The sequence below is a fragment of the Cherax quadricarinatus genome, chromosome 32, assembly GCF_038502225.1.
Source record: "Cherax quadricarinatus isolate ZL_2023a chromosome 32, ASM3850222v1, whole genome shotgun sequence".
Lineage (NCBI taxonomy): Eukaryota > Metazoa > Arthropoda > Malacostraca > Decapoda > Parastacidae > Cherax > Cherax quadricarinatus.
Genome location: NC_091323.1, coordinates 18704235 through 18720834, shown reverse-complemented (window position 1 = coordinate 18720834; position 16600 = coordinate 18704235). Strand labels below are relative to the sequence as shown.

Here is a 16600-nt window from a genome sequence, read left to right as displayed (position 1 = left end):
CCTTGAACTCTGCTTGGAAGAAACTGTGGCCAGAATGTGTAGACCAAAGGGATTTTGAAGGGTTTCAGGCTAACCCTGAGAATCCTATGCCAGTTGAGGAATCCATTATAGCATTATGAAAGTCCTTGGGGTTGGAGGTTAGTGGGGATGATGTGGAAGAGTTGGTGGAGGAGGACAATGAAGAACTAACCACTGATGAGCTGATAGATCAACTTCAACAGCAAGAGGCCAGACCTGAGGAAACTGGTTCGAAGGAGGGGAGAGAGAAATTGGTGGTAAAAATGTTTTTTTTTCATACTTTGGGGTGTCTTGCACGGATTAATTTGATTTCCATTATTTCTTATGGGGAAAATTCATTCGCATAACGATAATTTCGCATAACAATGAGCTCTCTTGCACGGATTAATATCGCTATGCGGGGGTCCACTGTATTCCTTCTATCAACTGAGTACAAGAAACCACACATTTACCTATTTCAACCACACAATAGTGATAAGAAATAGGTAATTTGGCCAATTTTACACAATTTCAACAAATGCCAATTTCAAAATAGGGTCCAGAATAAACAATGCAGACATTCTTGGCACTAAAATAACATTTCCTGTGTTCATTAGTCATGTCTCCAGGCCCCTCTTGCAGTATGCTTGCTTTCCATTTTGAAATTTTATTCACACAAAAAACAGAAGATTTACTGTTATGCAGACTTTTTTGCATTATTGTAATAACTGTATAAATAATGTCAATGCATTTTAAAATGCGTATCAGACTGACCAGCTGGACTCGTATTGGACATTTGTATACTCTGGAATATCGGCAAAAATCCAACATTTCCACTACTTTGAGCTCAATTTCAAGTTACCTACAGACCTGAAACTAATCAAAATCATCTCTAAGAGGACTGATAGAGTAAGACATGGTATAATGAAGATCATAGAAATAAAGAAACAAAATGCACTGAATACTGTTAACATGTTTGCAAAGAAGAGGCATAAGTTTAAGTAAATGAACTCATATTAAGCATTCTGAATATTTTATTTACGGTATGTTTTGCTCTACCTGTACCTAAATACACTTACACACTGTGCTGGTGTGCAGGTACACATTAAAATAGCTAAGTCTCTGTCTACTCATGACACGAATATGTACTACGTAATAATAAATCACCTTGGGCACACTAAATGTCTTATTTTACATTAATATAGGCATTTTCATTAATCCATTTATGATATTTTCCCAAAAATTATATATGAAACCCATTACATAGCGTATAAACATGATACATACACTCACAGAATAAAAATTGACGTAAATATGAGATTTGTTTACAAAGCAGCTGTGAAGGTAGTGTCGGAAGACTTACGTTTTCTCTAGTCAAACTGGGGGATAACTGTAGAAAAATATTCTTTTCATATGCCTTCACTCTATATATAGCAATTCACGACCCTTGTGTGTTTAGTGTTTTTTATTATGATAATAATAATAATAATAATAATAATAATAATAATAATAATAATAATAATAATAATAATACAGTGGACCCTCGCCTAACTCTATTAATCCGTTCCTGAGAGCTCAACGTTAGGCGAAATTACCGTTAGGCAAATTAATTTTCCCCATAAGAAATAATGGAAATCAAATTAATCCGTTCCTGACACCCCAAAGTATGAACAAAAAAAAAATTTTACCACATGAAATATTAATTTTAATAAACACAAACTGAAGAAGACATGCACAGTTACACGGCACTTACCTTTATTGAAGATCTGGTGATTATTGATGGGATGGGAGGAGGGGAGACTGTGCATGGTGTTAATGTTTAGAAGGGGAATCCCCTTCCATTAGGACTTGAGGTGTCAAGTCCTTTTCCGGGGTTACTTCCCTTCTTCTTTTAATGCCACTAGGACCAGCTTGAGAGTCACTGGACCTCTGTCGCACAACATATCTGTCCATAGAGGCCTGTACCTCCTGTTCCTTTATGACATTCCTAAAGTGTTTCACAACATTGTCAGTGTAATAGTCACCAGCACGGCTTGCAATAGCTGTGTGAGAATGATTTTCATCATAAAAGGTTTGCACTTTAAGCCACATTGCACACATTTCCTTAATCTTTGAAGTAGACAACTTCTTCAATTTCTCTATCCCCTCCTCCGGAGCAGTTTCCTCAGGTCTGGCCTCTTGCTGTTGAAGATGATCCAGCAGCTCATCAGTGGTTAGTTCATTATTGTCCTCCTCCACCAACTCTTCCACATCCTCCCCACTAACCTCCAACCCCAAGGACTTCCCCAATGCCACAATGGATTCCTCAAATGGCATAGGATTCCCAGGGTTAGCCTCAAACCCTTCAAAATCCCTTTTGTCTACATATTCTGGCCACAGTTTCTTCCAAGCAGAGTTCAAGGTCCTCTTAGTCTCTTCCTCCCAAGCCTTACCTATATTGTTTACACAACTGAGGATGCTAAAGTGATTTCTCCAAAACTCTCTTAGAGTCAATTGAGTCTCTGAGGTCACTACAAAGCACCTTTCAAACATAGCTTTTGTGTACAGTTTCTTGAAGTTGGAAATGACCTGCTGGTCCATGGGCTGCAGGAGAGGAGTGGTATTAGGAGGCAAAAACTTGACCTTAATGAAGCTCATTTCCGCAGAAAGTCGCTCTGCCACATCTGAAGGATGACCAAGAGCACTAATACCTGGAGGCACTTAAGGTCTAATTTCTTTTCAATTAGGTAATTTTTCACAGTGGAGGCAAATGCATGGTGTAACCAGTCATAGAAAAGGTCCCTAGTGAACCATGCCTTACTGTTTGCCCTCCACAGCACACACAAATTAGCCATGAGGACATTGTTTTGCCTGAACACTCTGGGAGTTTCAGAGTGATACACCAATAAAGGCTTCACTTTGCAATCACCACTAGCATTAGCACACATCAACAGAGTAAGCCTATCTTTCATAGGTTTATGTCCTGGGAGTGCCTTTTCCTCCTAAGTAATGTAGGTCCTGTTTGGCATTTTCTTCCAAAACAGGCTTCTTTCGTCACAATTAAACACTTGTTCAGGTTTCAGTCCTTCACTGTCTATGTACTTCTTGAATTCCTGCGCATATTTTTCAGCCACTTTGTGGTCCGAACTGGCAGCCTCACCATGCCTTATCACACTATGTATGCCACTATGATTCTTAAATCTCTCAAACCAACCTTTGCTGGCCTTAAATTCACTCACATCACCACTAGTTGCAGGCATTTTTCTAATTAAATCCTCATGCAACTTCCTAGTCTTTTCACATATGATCGCTTGAGAGATGCTATCTCCTGATATCTGTTTTTCGTTTATCCACACCAATAACAGTCTCTCAACATCTTCTATCACTTGCGATCGCTGTTTCGAAAACAAAGTTGCACCTTTGGCAAGAACAGCTTCCTTGATTGCCGTTTTCTTGCCCACAATAGTAGCGATGGTTGATTGGGGTTTTGTGTACAACCTGGCCAGCTCGGAGACACACACTCCACTTTCATACTTAGCAATGATCTCGTTCTTCATATCCATAGTAATTCTCACCCTTTTTTCTGTAGGGTTGGCACTAGAAGCTTTCTTGGGGCCCATGGTGACTTATTTTGCAAGTGCAATCACTAAAAAGGCTGTGATAATATGAAATGTTCCGATTGTATGCTTGGAAGTGACCGCAGTGGCTGGCTTGTAAACACTGGCACCCACGGAACAAGTGAGGCGGGCTTAGGCCGCACGTGGACGCGTCTCGAACGAATCACGTTGAGCGAGTTTTTTAGCGCTAGCCGAGGCAAAATTTTTGCGTTAAAATGTATCGCTAGGCAGATTTAACGTTATGCGATGCATTCTTTAGGCGAGGGTCAACTGTAATAATAATAATAATATCTTCATTCACTCTAAAAATGGTGTGTTGCTGTTTGTTTTTTCTGTACTAACTTGTACAACTTGCATGCAATGTAAGAGTATTTGTACTGTGAGGTAATTATTATTATAATAAAAAAATATTGAGGTAAATGTTTTACAAACTCTTACAAACATACGTGAAAGAACTAAAAGTAGACACATATTAATAAGCATTTATTTCGCCTGACCAAGTGATCGCCCACTACCTGTTCAGTTTGTGTTCTTACATTATCTGAACTCTATATCTCATTCTCTCTCTCATTTACTCTTTCATTAACTAGTTGGCTCTCATTGACGATGGCGTCTAAGCTTAGCTGTGATAAAAATAGAAGTCGTAAGCCTCTTGCTTTAAGTGCCAAGTTAGAGGATGATGGTGTGCCATTCTGATTTTATTCAATAAACTCACCTCTCACACATTAATATTAATATTTTAAGGTAAGTAATAAGTGTACTCTGTGTGTATCTTACCTTTTATTGTGTTTTTAATGCCTATTTCTATTGCTAACTTAATATAAGTTAGTGTAAACTTGTTGTCTGGCATTTATTGTATATTTTGTATGCGCTCTGATAATAATACTTGTGGACCTGTGTAGTAGCAGGGCGGAGGGACAACATTACGTTTTCTCTGCTCAGCCATCAGAGAAAACGTGTATGAATCTGCGTTTGGCCCAGCCACTTCCCACTCCACTTTTGTTTACAATTTTTAGCATGAATTATTCAATACTTCTCCCTCCGTTTATGAGGGCATCTAAAGGTAGTTGTTAGAAACGATTAAATTCAGTGAACAAGGTATGTCGATGCTAATAATATGCATCTGGACCACAGTGTAAGTAGCGGCTACCTACACTGACTTCCTACAAATAAATACTACTCACCTCTCTTCCTTTATTAAGACTACACATATTTTAAGGTAAATATGAGTGTACTGTATTTTTTTTATTATTATTATCACACTGGCCGATTCCCACCAAGGCAGGGTGGCCCGAAAAAGAAAAACTTTCACCAACATTCACTCCATCAGTCTTGCCAGAAGGGTGCTTTACACTACAGTTTTTAAACTGCAACATTAACACCCCTCCTTCAGAGTGCAGGCACTGTACTTCCCATCTCCAGGACTCAAGTCCGGCCTGCCGGTTTCCCTGAACCCCTTCATAAATGTTACTTTGCTCACACTCCAACAGCACGTCAAGTATTAAAAACCATTTGTCTCCATTCACTCCTATCAAACACGCTCATGCATGCCTGCTGGAAGTCCAAGCCCCTCGCACACAAAACCTCCTTTACCCCCTCCCTCCAACCTTTCCTAGGCCGACCTCTACCCCGCCTTCCTTCCACTACAGACTGATACACTCTTGAAGTCACTCTGTTTCACTCCATTCTCTCTACATGTCCGAACCACCTCAACAACCCTTCCTCAGCCCTCTGGACAACACTTTTTGTAATCCCGCACCTCCTCCTAACTTCCAAACTACGAATTCTCTGCATTATATTCACACCACACATTGCCCTCAGACATGACGTGTACTGTATGTGTATTTTAACCCTCTGGGATTTTTAAATATCGTATATTAAGTATGAGACGGGGAGCCAGGGCTACCTACACCTGACTTCCTACAAATAAGTACTACTCACATCTCTCCCTACATTAAGATTACAAATACTTTAAGATAAGTAATGAATGCACTGTGAATGCATTTTACTTTGTGTGTTTTTAATGCCTAGTTATATTACTAACTTAATATAATTTAGTGTAAACTTGTTGTCTGGCATTTATTTTTATTTATTATTTTTTTTTTTATTATCACACTGGCCGATTCCCACCAAGGCAGGGTGGCCCGAAAAAGAAAAACTTTCACTAACATTCACTCCATCACTGTCTTGCCAGAAGGGTGCTTTACACTACAGTTTTTAAATTGCAACATTAACACCCCTCCTTCAGAGTGCAGGCACTGTACTTCCCATCTCCAGGACTCAAGTCCGGCCTGCCGGTTTCCCTGAACCCCTTCATAAATGTTACTTTGCTCACACTCCAACAGCACGTCAAGTATTAAAAACCATTTGTCTCCATTCACTCCTATCAAACACGCTCACTCATACCTGCTGGAAGTCCAAGCCCCTCGCACACAAAACCTCCTTTACCCACTCTCTCCAACCTTTCCTAGGCCGACCCCTACCCCGCCTTCCTTCCACTACAGACTGATACACTCTTGAAGTCATTCTGTTTCACTCCATTCTCTCTACATGTCCGAACCACCTCAACAACCCTTCCTCAGCCCTCTGGACAACAGTTTTGGTAATCCCGCACCTCCTCCTAACTTCCAAACTACGAATTCTCTGCATTATATTCACACCACACATTGCCCTCAGACATGACATCTCCACTGCCTCTAGCCTTCTCCTCGCTGCAACATTCATCACCCATGCTTCACACCCATATAAGAGCGTTGGTAAAACTATACTCTCATACGTTCCCCTCTTTGCCTCCAAGGACAAAGTTCTTTGTCTCCACAGACTCCTAAGTGCACCACTCACTCTTTTTCCCTCATCAATTCTATGATTCACCTCATCTTTCATAGACCCATCCGCTGACACGTCCACTCCCAAATACCTGAATACATTCACCTCCTCCATACACTCTCCCTCCAATCTGATATTCAATCTTTCACCTAATCTTTTTGTTATCCTCATAACCTTACTCTTTCCTGTATTCACCTTTAATTTTCTTCTTTTGCACACCCTACCAAATTCATCCACCAATCTCTGCAACTTCTCTTCAGAATCTCCCAAGAGCACAGTGTCATCAGCAAAGAGCAGCTGTGACAACTCCCACTTTGTGTGTGATTCTTTATCTTTTAACTCCACGCCTCTTGTCAAGACCCTCGCATTTACTTCTCTTACAACCCCATCTATAAATATATTAAACAACCACGGTGACATCACACATCCTTGTCTAAGGCCTACTTTTACTGGGAAATAATTTCCCTCTTTCCTACATACTCTAACTTGAGCCTCACTATCCTCGTAAAAACTCTTCACTGCTTTCAGTAACCTACCTCCTACACCATACACTTGCAACATCTGCCACATTGCCCCCCTATCCACCCTGTCATACGCCTTTTCCAAATCCATAAATGCCACAAAGACCTCTTTAGCCTTATCTAAATACTGTTCACTTATATGTTTCACTGTAAACACCTGGTCCACACACCCCCTACCTTTCCTAAAGCCTCCTTGTTCATCTGCTATCCTATTCTCTGTCTTACTCTTAATTCTTTCAATAATAACTCTACCATACACTTTACCAGGTATACTCAGCAGACTTATCCCCCTATAATTTTTGCACTCTCTTTTATCCCCTTTGCCTTTATACAAAGGAACTATGCATGCTCTCTGCCAATCCCTAGGTACCTTACCCTCTTCCATACATTTATTAAATAATTGCACCAACCACTCCAAAACTATATCCCCACCTGCTTTTAACATTTCTATCTTTATCCCATCAATCCCGGCTGCCTTACCCCCTTTCATTTTACCTACTGCCTCACGAATTTCCCCCACACTCACAACTGGCTCTTCCTCACTCCTACAAGATGTTATTCCTCCTTGTCCTATACACGAAATCACAGCTTCCCTATCTTCATCAACATTTAACAATTCCTCAAAATATTCCCTCCATCTTCCCAATACCTCTAACTCTCCATTTAATAACTCTCCTCTCCTATTTTTAACTGACAAATCCATTTGTTCTCTAGACTTTCTTAACTTGTTAATCTCAATCCAAAACTTTTTCTTATTTTCAACAAAATTTGTTGATAACATCTCACCCACTCTCTCATTTGCTCTCTTTTTACATTGCTTCACCACTCTCTTAACCTCTCTCTTTTTCTCCATATACTCTTCCCTCCTTGCATCACTTCTACTTTGTAAAAACTTCTCATATGCTAACTTTTTCTCCCTTACTACTCTCTTTACATCATCATTCCACCAATCGCTCCTCTTCCCTCCCGCACCCACTTTCCTGTAACCACAAACTTCTGCTGAACACTCTAACACTACATTTTTAAACCTACCCCATACCTCTTCGACCCCATTGCCTATGCTCTCATTAGCCCATCTATCCTCCAATAGCTGTTTATATCTTACCCTAAGATATAAACATTTATATACATTTATACACATTTATAAATGGAAAAAATGGCGTTCTGCCTTCCGGCAATGTCTGCTTTCCGGTGACAGCCTGGAACCTAACCCACCGTATAAGTGGGGCCCTACTGTACTTATATGATTCATTACCTTTGTACCTTGTTCAGCTATCAAAACTTTGGGGCCCAGTCCTTGGACCCATTATGTACCTCTGTAATCTGTAAATACCTTTGTAACTTGTCATGATTGTGACCATATCTACCTGGAGTTCATTACCTTTGTAACTTGCTCAGCTATCAAAACTTTGGGGCCCAGTCCTTGGACCCATTATGTACCTCTGTAATCTTTTGACTACTGCCCACAGGATAGGTATGGCGTGCATAGTAAACATATTAAACTAAAACAACTAAAGAGCTGAAGAGGGGTTGTTGAGGTGGTTTGGTCATTTAGAGAAAATGGAACAAAGTAGAATGACTTGGAGAGAATACAAATCTGTAGGGAAAGGAAGGCAGGGTAGGGGTTGTCCTCAGAAAGGTTGGAGGGAGGGAGTCAAGGAAGTTTTGTGGGCGAGGGGCTTGGAATTCCAGCAAGCACGAGTGAGCGTGTTAGTAGGAGTGAATGGAGACAAATGGTTTTTGGGACCTGACGAGCTGTTGGAGTGTAAGCTGGGTAATATTTTGTGAAGGGATTCAGGGAAACAGTCCTGGAAATTGTTAGCACAATGCCTGCACTTTAAAGGAGGTGTTTGGGATATTGGCAGTTTGGAGGGACTTCTAAGCTGTTTTATCTGAGTATCTGAGCGCCTCTGCAAAGACAGTGATTATGTATGAGTAATGGTGAAAGTGTTGAATGATGCTGAAATATTTTTTCTTTCTTTTTGGGGTTTTCTTTCTTTTTGGGTCGCCCTGCCTTGGTGGGAAACGGCCGATGTGTTAAAAACAAAATGCAAGAAATTAATTAGAATTTAGGAGGAAATTCTTGAATAGCACAATCGAACCTAGTATGTCCAGTACATAGTCGGGAGGGATCAGTCTCCCAAAAGCACTAGTGATGTGTGGATGGCCAGGAGGTCAGTTACGGTTTTACATAAAACAGCTTGCTGGTCAGCAATATAAACTATTGTACTGGAGTGCCAACAAGGGCTGGGTGAAAACTGAGGAACAGTCCCTAAGATATCGGATGGTCCTGAACTTATGAACATAACCAAAAGCTTGTTGGCCAATTGCCTAAAATTCCAAAATGCCTAGGGTCTCGGTGTAATGCAACAGTTCTTACGTCTACTGAAGTAACCCTGAATGTTAAGCAAAAGGGAATGGGAACAATTGAGAGAGTGAACTGCCTGTAATGCACTAAAACAATAAAAAATAACAGACCTATATTAAAATGGTAACAATTTCTTAAGACAGACAACACAACCATCCTCAGTGTATGCAGCAACCACATCCAAACAGCAAAAAATTCCTCACCTTCAAAAACACCTTAATGTATATTTCTTTCTGATACACCTTGTTTAGTACTGTTTGCTTGCAATCTCAAGAACAACAAAAACCAGTAACAAATTTTTTATGCACAAGTTCTGTAATTACTACCTGATATGACACACAAAACACCTTGATACACTGTGAATCCACAGTAATAACTTATGAAAAAGTTAGTTAATTATTAATTCATTACCTGGCATCTTTTAACAATAACCGACAGATGAAGTCCTTTGCTAAATCTGAAGTGCCACAAAAATACTCTGTGTCGAAGGTATAATCCACAGCAGTTACATTGTTAAATGTTTCTTGCTGTGTATCACCCAAGAATGGTGAAGATCCAGATAATCTGCAACAACAAAGAAAATAATCATTCAAATGTAAAATTTGCCTATGAATGCATATAGTACTCCACTGCATGGGAATTCATTAATGTTGAAGTAAAATCCAATAATAATTGCAATGATGAAATTTGGTAACATAAAAAGAAAGTGTTTGTAAATTAAGGTCATGCTACAGTTTAACTTAATGCACAAATTTGATTTGGATTACATAAACAATATGTTGAATTGCTTAAAAAAAATTAATTTTACCCAATTCATTAATACTACAATGACTGAAATAACTGAAGAAGATTTTGCATGACTGCCCCTCAAATAGAACATGGTAACAGAGACATGGTGAAAGTAATACTAATAAAATTCAAAATTAAGTTATAAACATTAAGATTTATAGTTTTGTGACTCTTGGAGAGATATGACCCTGAAAATAGGATTTTTTTACTAACTTGTTTCTGATGCACATTTTCAATAAAATGAGCAAAATTATAGGCTAAAGTACCTTTGTAGCTGCACACGAGATGCACAATATCATAGGCTCTATTATAAGTGGCCTAGACTCACACTAAGGAACTGGGGTTCGATCCCTGGATGAGTGTAAACATTGTATTTGTTTCCTTACACCTGCTGCCCCTATTCACCTAGCAGTAAGTAGGTATCTGGGTGTTAGTTGGCCAGTGTGGGCCCCGTCCTAGGGAAAAGAATTAAAGGGCCCCAGTGGAAATAAGCCTGTATGGCTTTACTGGGTTATCCTGGGTTACTAACCCTCTGGGTTAATAAGCCAAATAAAAACATTTTCATTATGGTCTTTTATTTAAAATGTCATCATAAAACAAAATTATTAAAAATCTATTATTGTATTATAACACTAAAACACAAATCAAATAATTTAGAATGATTCTATCCTCTCAGGTCCTATAAGAAAATAAAATTTTGGCAGAAACCAGATCAGAGCACCATGAATTAGAAAAATAACATGTGGCAGGGTATATCAAAGGGTATTATACATAAGCAACATGTTAACCTATGTTTAGATATGCTACTTAAAAACTTCTTCCAGTAACACATGAGTTTACTTGGACAAAATATGTATCACTCAAGGAAAAAAGAGCAATGGAATGAATGATGGTTAATATTTCTTTTTTTTTTTGGGGGGGGAAGGGGGGTCACCCAACCTAGGTGAAAAATAGCCATTGTTAAAAAAAAAAACTAAAGTTTATACGGACAGGCCCCGCTTTACAGTGCTTCGCTTTACAGCATTTTGCTAATGCAGTGGTTTTCAATTATATTCATTCTTCATTTACTCAGACTTCCTATGATAAACATATTCACCACTCACTATAAGCTAAGGACAGAAATATTTTAGAGTAAGTAATGTTGGAGGGAGGGGGTAAAGGAGGTTTTGTGGGAGAGGGGCTTGGACTTCCAGCAAGCATGAATGAGCGTGTTAGATAGGAGTAAATGGAGACGAATGGTTTTTGGGACCTGACGAGCTGTTGGAGTGTGAGCTGGGTAATAATTTGTGAAGGAATTCAGGGAAACTGGTTAGCTGGACTTTAGTTCTGGAAGTGGGATGTACAATGCCTTCACTTTAAAGGAGGGGGTTGGGATATTTTCTTTTTGGAGGGACATCTAAACTGTCATATCTGAGTGCCTCTGCAAAGACAGTGATTATGTATGAATAATGGTGAAAGTGTTGAATGATGAAAGTTTTTTTCTTTCTTTTAGTCACCATGCCTCGGTGGGAAACGGCCATAGTGTTAAAAAAAATGTGTGTACTGTATATGTATTTTTTAGGGCTAGCTCTATTGCTCACTTAATATATGATAGTGTAAACATGGTATCAGGCTTTTATATGCATTTGAAATTGAAAAAAGGTTGCTTCATTTTAAAGCAATTTTTGTTCTACAGCAGTGCCTGGAACTTAACCTGCTACATAAGCAGAGCACACCTGTATGTGTGTTAATAAATTCTGTTGCCAGTTCAAATGTTATACAGTTTAGTGTTATCAACTTCTTCAGCTGTGCATAAAAAAGGAGTCAATAGAAAAAATTCTACAATTCCATTTTTATCCAGTACATGTGCTCATTACAAGTTTTTTTTTTTTTTACCAAAATTAACATGCATTTATACAAACAGGATGAGAATCCTGCATCATCAAAAACAGCTAGTCATGCAGTCAAGGCAACATTGATGCTGAGGGTGAGGAGGTGACTCAAAGCAGTGGAGATGTCAATTTGAGAGTAATGTGTGATGTGAATGCTATGTAGATAATTCTGAGTGTAGTACAGTAATTAGAAGATGGTATGGGATTATCTAAGAGGGAGGGCTGAGGAGGGGTTGCTGAGATAATTTGGGCATCTTAGAGAATGGAAAAGGATATAATGAGGAGGAGGGTGTATGAAAATGGGGTGGAAGACAAGAGAAAGGATCACCCCAAGAAAGAATGGAGGATGTGGGGGGTAAAGAAGACATTTTAAGGAGCTTAAACATCAGGCAGGCCTGTGTGAGCATATTAGATAGGAGTGAATGGCAACAAGTAATTTTTAATGAATATGATGTTGGAGTATTAGCAGGGTAGCATTCATAAATGGTCTCATGGAAACCAGTTAGCCAGATTTAAATCCTGGAGGTGAGAAGTTCTACTTCAGAGTGCACTCTGAGGTAGAACTGAGGATGTTGCAGTTGTAGGGTAATCTGAAATGTGATGGCAGAGATTCTATAGGGAAGTGGGTGAGAATTCTTCCTCAGTAAGCCATGTTTGTTGTAAAAAGTACATAAAATGCTGGAAGCTGCTGTATATACAACTAAAAGAAGAAAGGAGAAAATTTTTAAAGATGGGTTGTTTGAATGTGCATCATTGCAGTATGGATGTGAAGAAAGAATGATTGTGAATGTTATGAGTAAAAAGAAGGTGGAGGCCTGGCTCCAAGCAACAGAAAAATAAAGGTGTTAGGAGAATTTCAGTGGAGGGAAAGGGGATGAAAAGTTAAACTAGGTTAGGTGTACCTGAGAAAATTAGAGCATATGAATTTAACAGTTGAAAACCAAAGACGGGAGACATTAGATGGAAAGATGGAGGCACTGGGAAGACGAAGAGAATACTTTTAGGAGTTTTTTTGTATGCTGATGAAGAGGAGGCAGTGATTTTGTGCATTGGACAGGGAAGTATAACACATTTTATGAGTAAAGAAGAGCCACTGCTCAAGGCAGTGGTAGAATGAAAGGGGTTAAAGCAGCTGGGATAAATGGGATTAACACAGAAATGTTAAAAGCAGGTGGGGATTTAGCTTTGGAGTGGTTGGTGCATTGTTTAACTCTTTCAGAGTTTCTGACGTATAAGTACGGCTTACACGCCAGGGTTATTGACGTACAGTGGACCCCTGCATACCGTTGGCATCACATAACGTTAAATCCGCATACCGATACATTTTATCGCTAAGATTTTGCCTCGCATACCGCTAAAAAACCCGCTCAACGCTATTCGTCCGAGACGTGTCTAATGTGCGGCCTGAGCCAGCCTCACATGTTCCGCCGGTGGCATCGTTTACAAGCCAGCCTCCACGGTAACATCCAAGCATACAATCGGAACATTTCGTATTATTACAGCATTTTTGGTGATTTTATCTGCAAAATAAGTGACCATGGGCCCCAAGAAAGCTTCTAGTGCCAACCCTGTGGTAAAAAGTGTGAGAAATATTATCGAAATATACTGTGGTACCATGGTCAACTGCTGATGCTGCTGTAGTACCGTCTGCTGCTGCTGTAGCACCGTCTGCTGCTGCTGCAGCACTGCCAGCTGCTGCTGTAGCACTGTCAGCTGCTGCTGCTGCTGCTGTAGCACTGTCAGCTGCTGCTGCTGCTGCTGTAGCACTGTCAGCTGTTGCTGCACTGTCAGCTGCTGCTGCTGTAGCACTGTCAGCTGCTGCTGCTGCTGTAGCACCGTCAGCTGCTGCTGCTGCTGTAGTACCGTCTGCTGCTGCTGTAGCACCGTCTGCTGCTGCTGTAGCACTGTCAGCTGCTGCTGCTGCTGTAGCACTGTCAGCTGCTGCTGCTGCTGTAGCACCGTCAGCTGCTGCTGCTGCTGTACCACCGTCAGCTGCTGCTGCTGCTGTAGTACCATCTGCTGCTGTAGCACTGTCAGCTGCTGCTGTAGCACTGTCAGCTGCTGCTGCTGCTGCTGTAGCACCATTGTTGGTGTGGCTTATTGAGAATACCAAGAAACAATTAACCCCAGAGGGTTAGCCATCCAGGATAACCCAAAAAGTCAATGTCATCGAAGACTGTCTAACTTATTTCCATTGGGGTCCTTAATCTTGTCTCTCAGGATGCAACCCACACCAGTCGACTAACACCCAGGTGAACAGGGAAAAATGCCTGGAACTAGTGCTCATATTGGTGAATTTAAAGCCAGAAAAGGTTGGTTTGAGAGATTTAAGAATCGTAGTGGCATACACAGTGTGATAAGGCCTGTTCTGGAAGAAAATGCCAAACAGGGCCTACAGTACTCAGGAGGAAAAGGCACTCCCAGGACACAGTGTCTCATCAGTCATTGCTGCATCTTCAATAAAGGTAAGTGTCATTTATTCTTCATTTAGTAGAGTAGTACATGCACAATATATATTGTGCATGTACTACTCTACTACTGTGCATGTATCCTTCTCTTTGTGTGTAGGAAAATGTATATTTCATGTGGTAAAAATTTTTTTTCATACTTTTGGGTGTCTTGCAAGGATTAATTTGATTTCCATTATTTCTTATGGGGAAAATTCATTCGCATAACGATAATTTCGCATAACAATGAGCTCTCAGGAACGGATTAATATCGTTATGCGGGGGTCCACTGTACTAGTATGCATAAATTCTAGCACCTTCAAATCTCGCGGGAAAAGGCTGGTAGGCCTAGATGTGAGAGAATGGGTGTGTGTGGTCAGCGTGCGTGGTAGAAAAAAATCTGGGACCCAGTGGCGCATTGTGGGAACGCCATTTTAGTAGACCTTGTTCACCATGCCTCGCGATAAGAAGCTCCTCACTCCTCGGCGAATTGGGACACTTTTGTTCCCGAGTGACAGTTCTAATACAGATGGAAGTGCCAGTGAAAATGAGATTCAAGGTTTTGACCACAATACCGGTAATAGTGAGGAAAACCCAGATGACCCTCAGCCTTCCACCTCTGCTGCTGGGCCGTCTTGTTCACATTCAGTTGTACCAGAGCCAAAGAGGAAACTCCTATTTTCCCATATCCCGGACTCAGATGTGATCATTGGTGATGATAGTGATAGTGAATATGAACTACAAGCTCTTGAAAACACTTCCAGCAGCGATAGTGAAGTGGAATATTCTCCAGTGAAGCGTCAGTATATACGACGATATATGCGCTCTGGTAGTGTGCCATATGCTATTCCAAGGGGAAGGAGTACATCTCGGAGTACATCCCATGGCTGTACAATGAAAATGAAGATGATAGTGTTGCAACTGGGCTGGAAAATGCGCATGGTGGTGGTAGTGGTGGTGCCAGCCGTGAGGCACCAACAGTGGGCCATGCTGCCACCCATGCTGCTGCCTCAGCTGATCTACAACAAAGGCCACCATCCCCCACCCACCCACCACACCAGCCTCCACAACCACAAACTCCACAACCACAACCACCTGTCAATGTCCAGTACCCACCAGCAGACCGCACCTGGGATTGGCAGGAAGCTGCCAATTTTGTACCAAATCAGTATATACGACGATATATGCGCTCTGGTAGTGAGCCATGTGCTATTCCAAGGGGAAGGAGTACATTTCGGAGTACATCCCATGGCTGTACAATGAAAATGAAGATGATAGTGTTGCAATTGGGCTGGAAAATGTGCATGGTGGTGGTAGTGGTGGTGCCGGCCGTGAGGCACCAGCAGTGGGCCATGCTGCCACCCACGCCGCTGCCTCAGCTGATCTACAACGAAGGCAACCATCCCCCACCCACCCACCATACCAGCCTCCACAACCACAACCTCCACAACCACAAACTCCACAACCACAACCACCTGTCAATGTCCAGTACCCACCAGCAGACCGCACCTGGGATTGGCAGGAAGCTGCCAATTTTGTACCAAATCCCCACCAGTTTAATGAAAGCCAAAGTGGAATACGGCCATTTTGTACACTGAGGAACAATGCCAGTGAACTGGAATGTTTCAAGTTATTCTTTGATGAACCCCTGATGGAAATTTTGCCTCGCCTCATGCTAAAAATCTCGCCTTACGTGATTCGTCCAGGACACATCCCACGTGTGGCCTCAGCGCCAGTGTTTACAAGCCAGCCAGTGCGGTCACATCTACGCATACAGTCGGTATATTTCACATTATCCCAGTGTTTTTAGTGCTTGTAACTGCAAAATAAGCCACTATGGACCCCAAGAAAGCTTCTAGTGCCATCCCTGTGGTAAAAAGGGTGAGAATTAGCATGGAATTGAAAAAAGAGTTTGAGGAAATGTGTGCAAAGTGGCTTGAAGCGCAAACCTTTATGGATGAAAATCACCCTCACACAGCTATTGCAAGCCGTGCTGGTGACTATTACAATGACAATGTTGTGAACCACTTTAGACAAATCATAAAGGAACGAGAGGTACAGAGCTTTATGGATAGATATGTTGTGCAACAGAGGTCCAGTGACTCTCAAGCTGGTCCTAGTGGCATTAAAAGAAGGGAAGTAACCCCAGAAAAGGACTTGATACCTCAAGTCCTAATGGAAGGGG

General features: G+C 41.0%; 1 protein-coding gene across 1 annotated transcript in view; it reads right to left on the bottom strand.

Annotated features, from left to right (window-relative positions):
- The window catches only part of LOC128690311 (death-associated protein kinase 1-like), a 532947-nt gene that overhangs the window by 467144 nt on the left and 49203 nt on the right, over positions 1-16600 (bottom strand). The window contains 1 exon segment of the mRNA XM_070090725.1: positions 9720-9872. Coding sequence (XP_069946826.1) covers positions 9720-9872 — 153 coding nt within the window.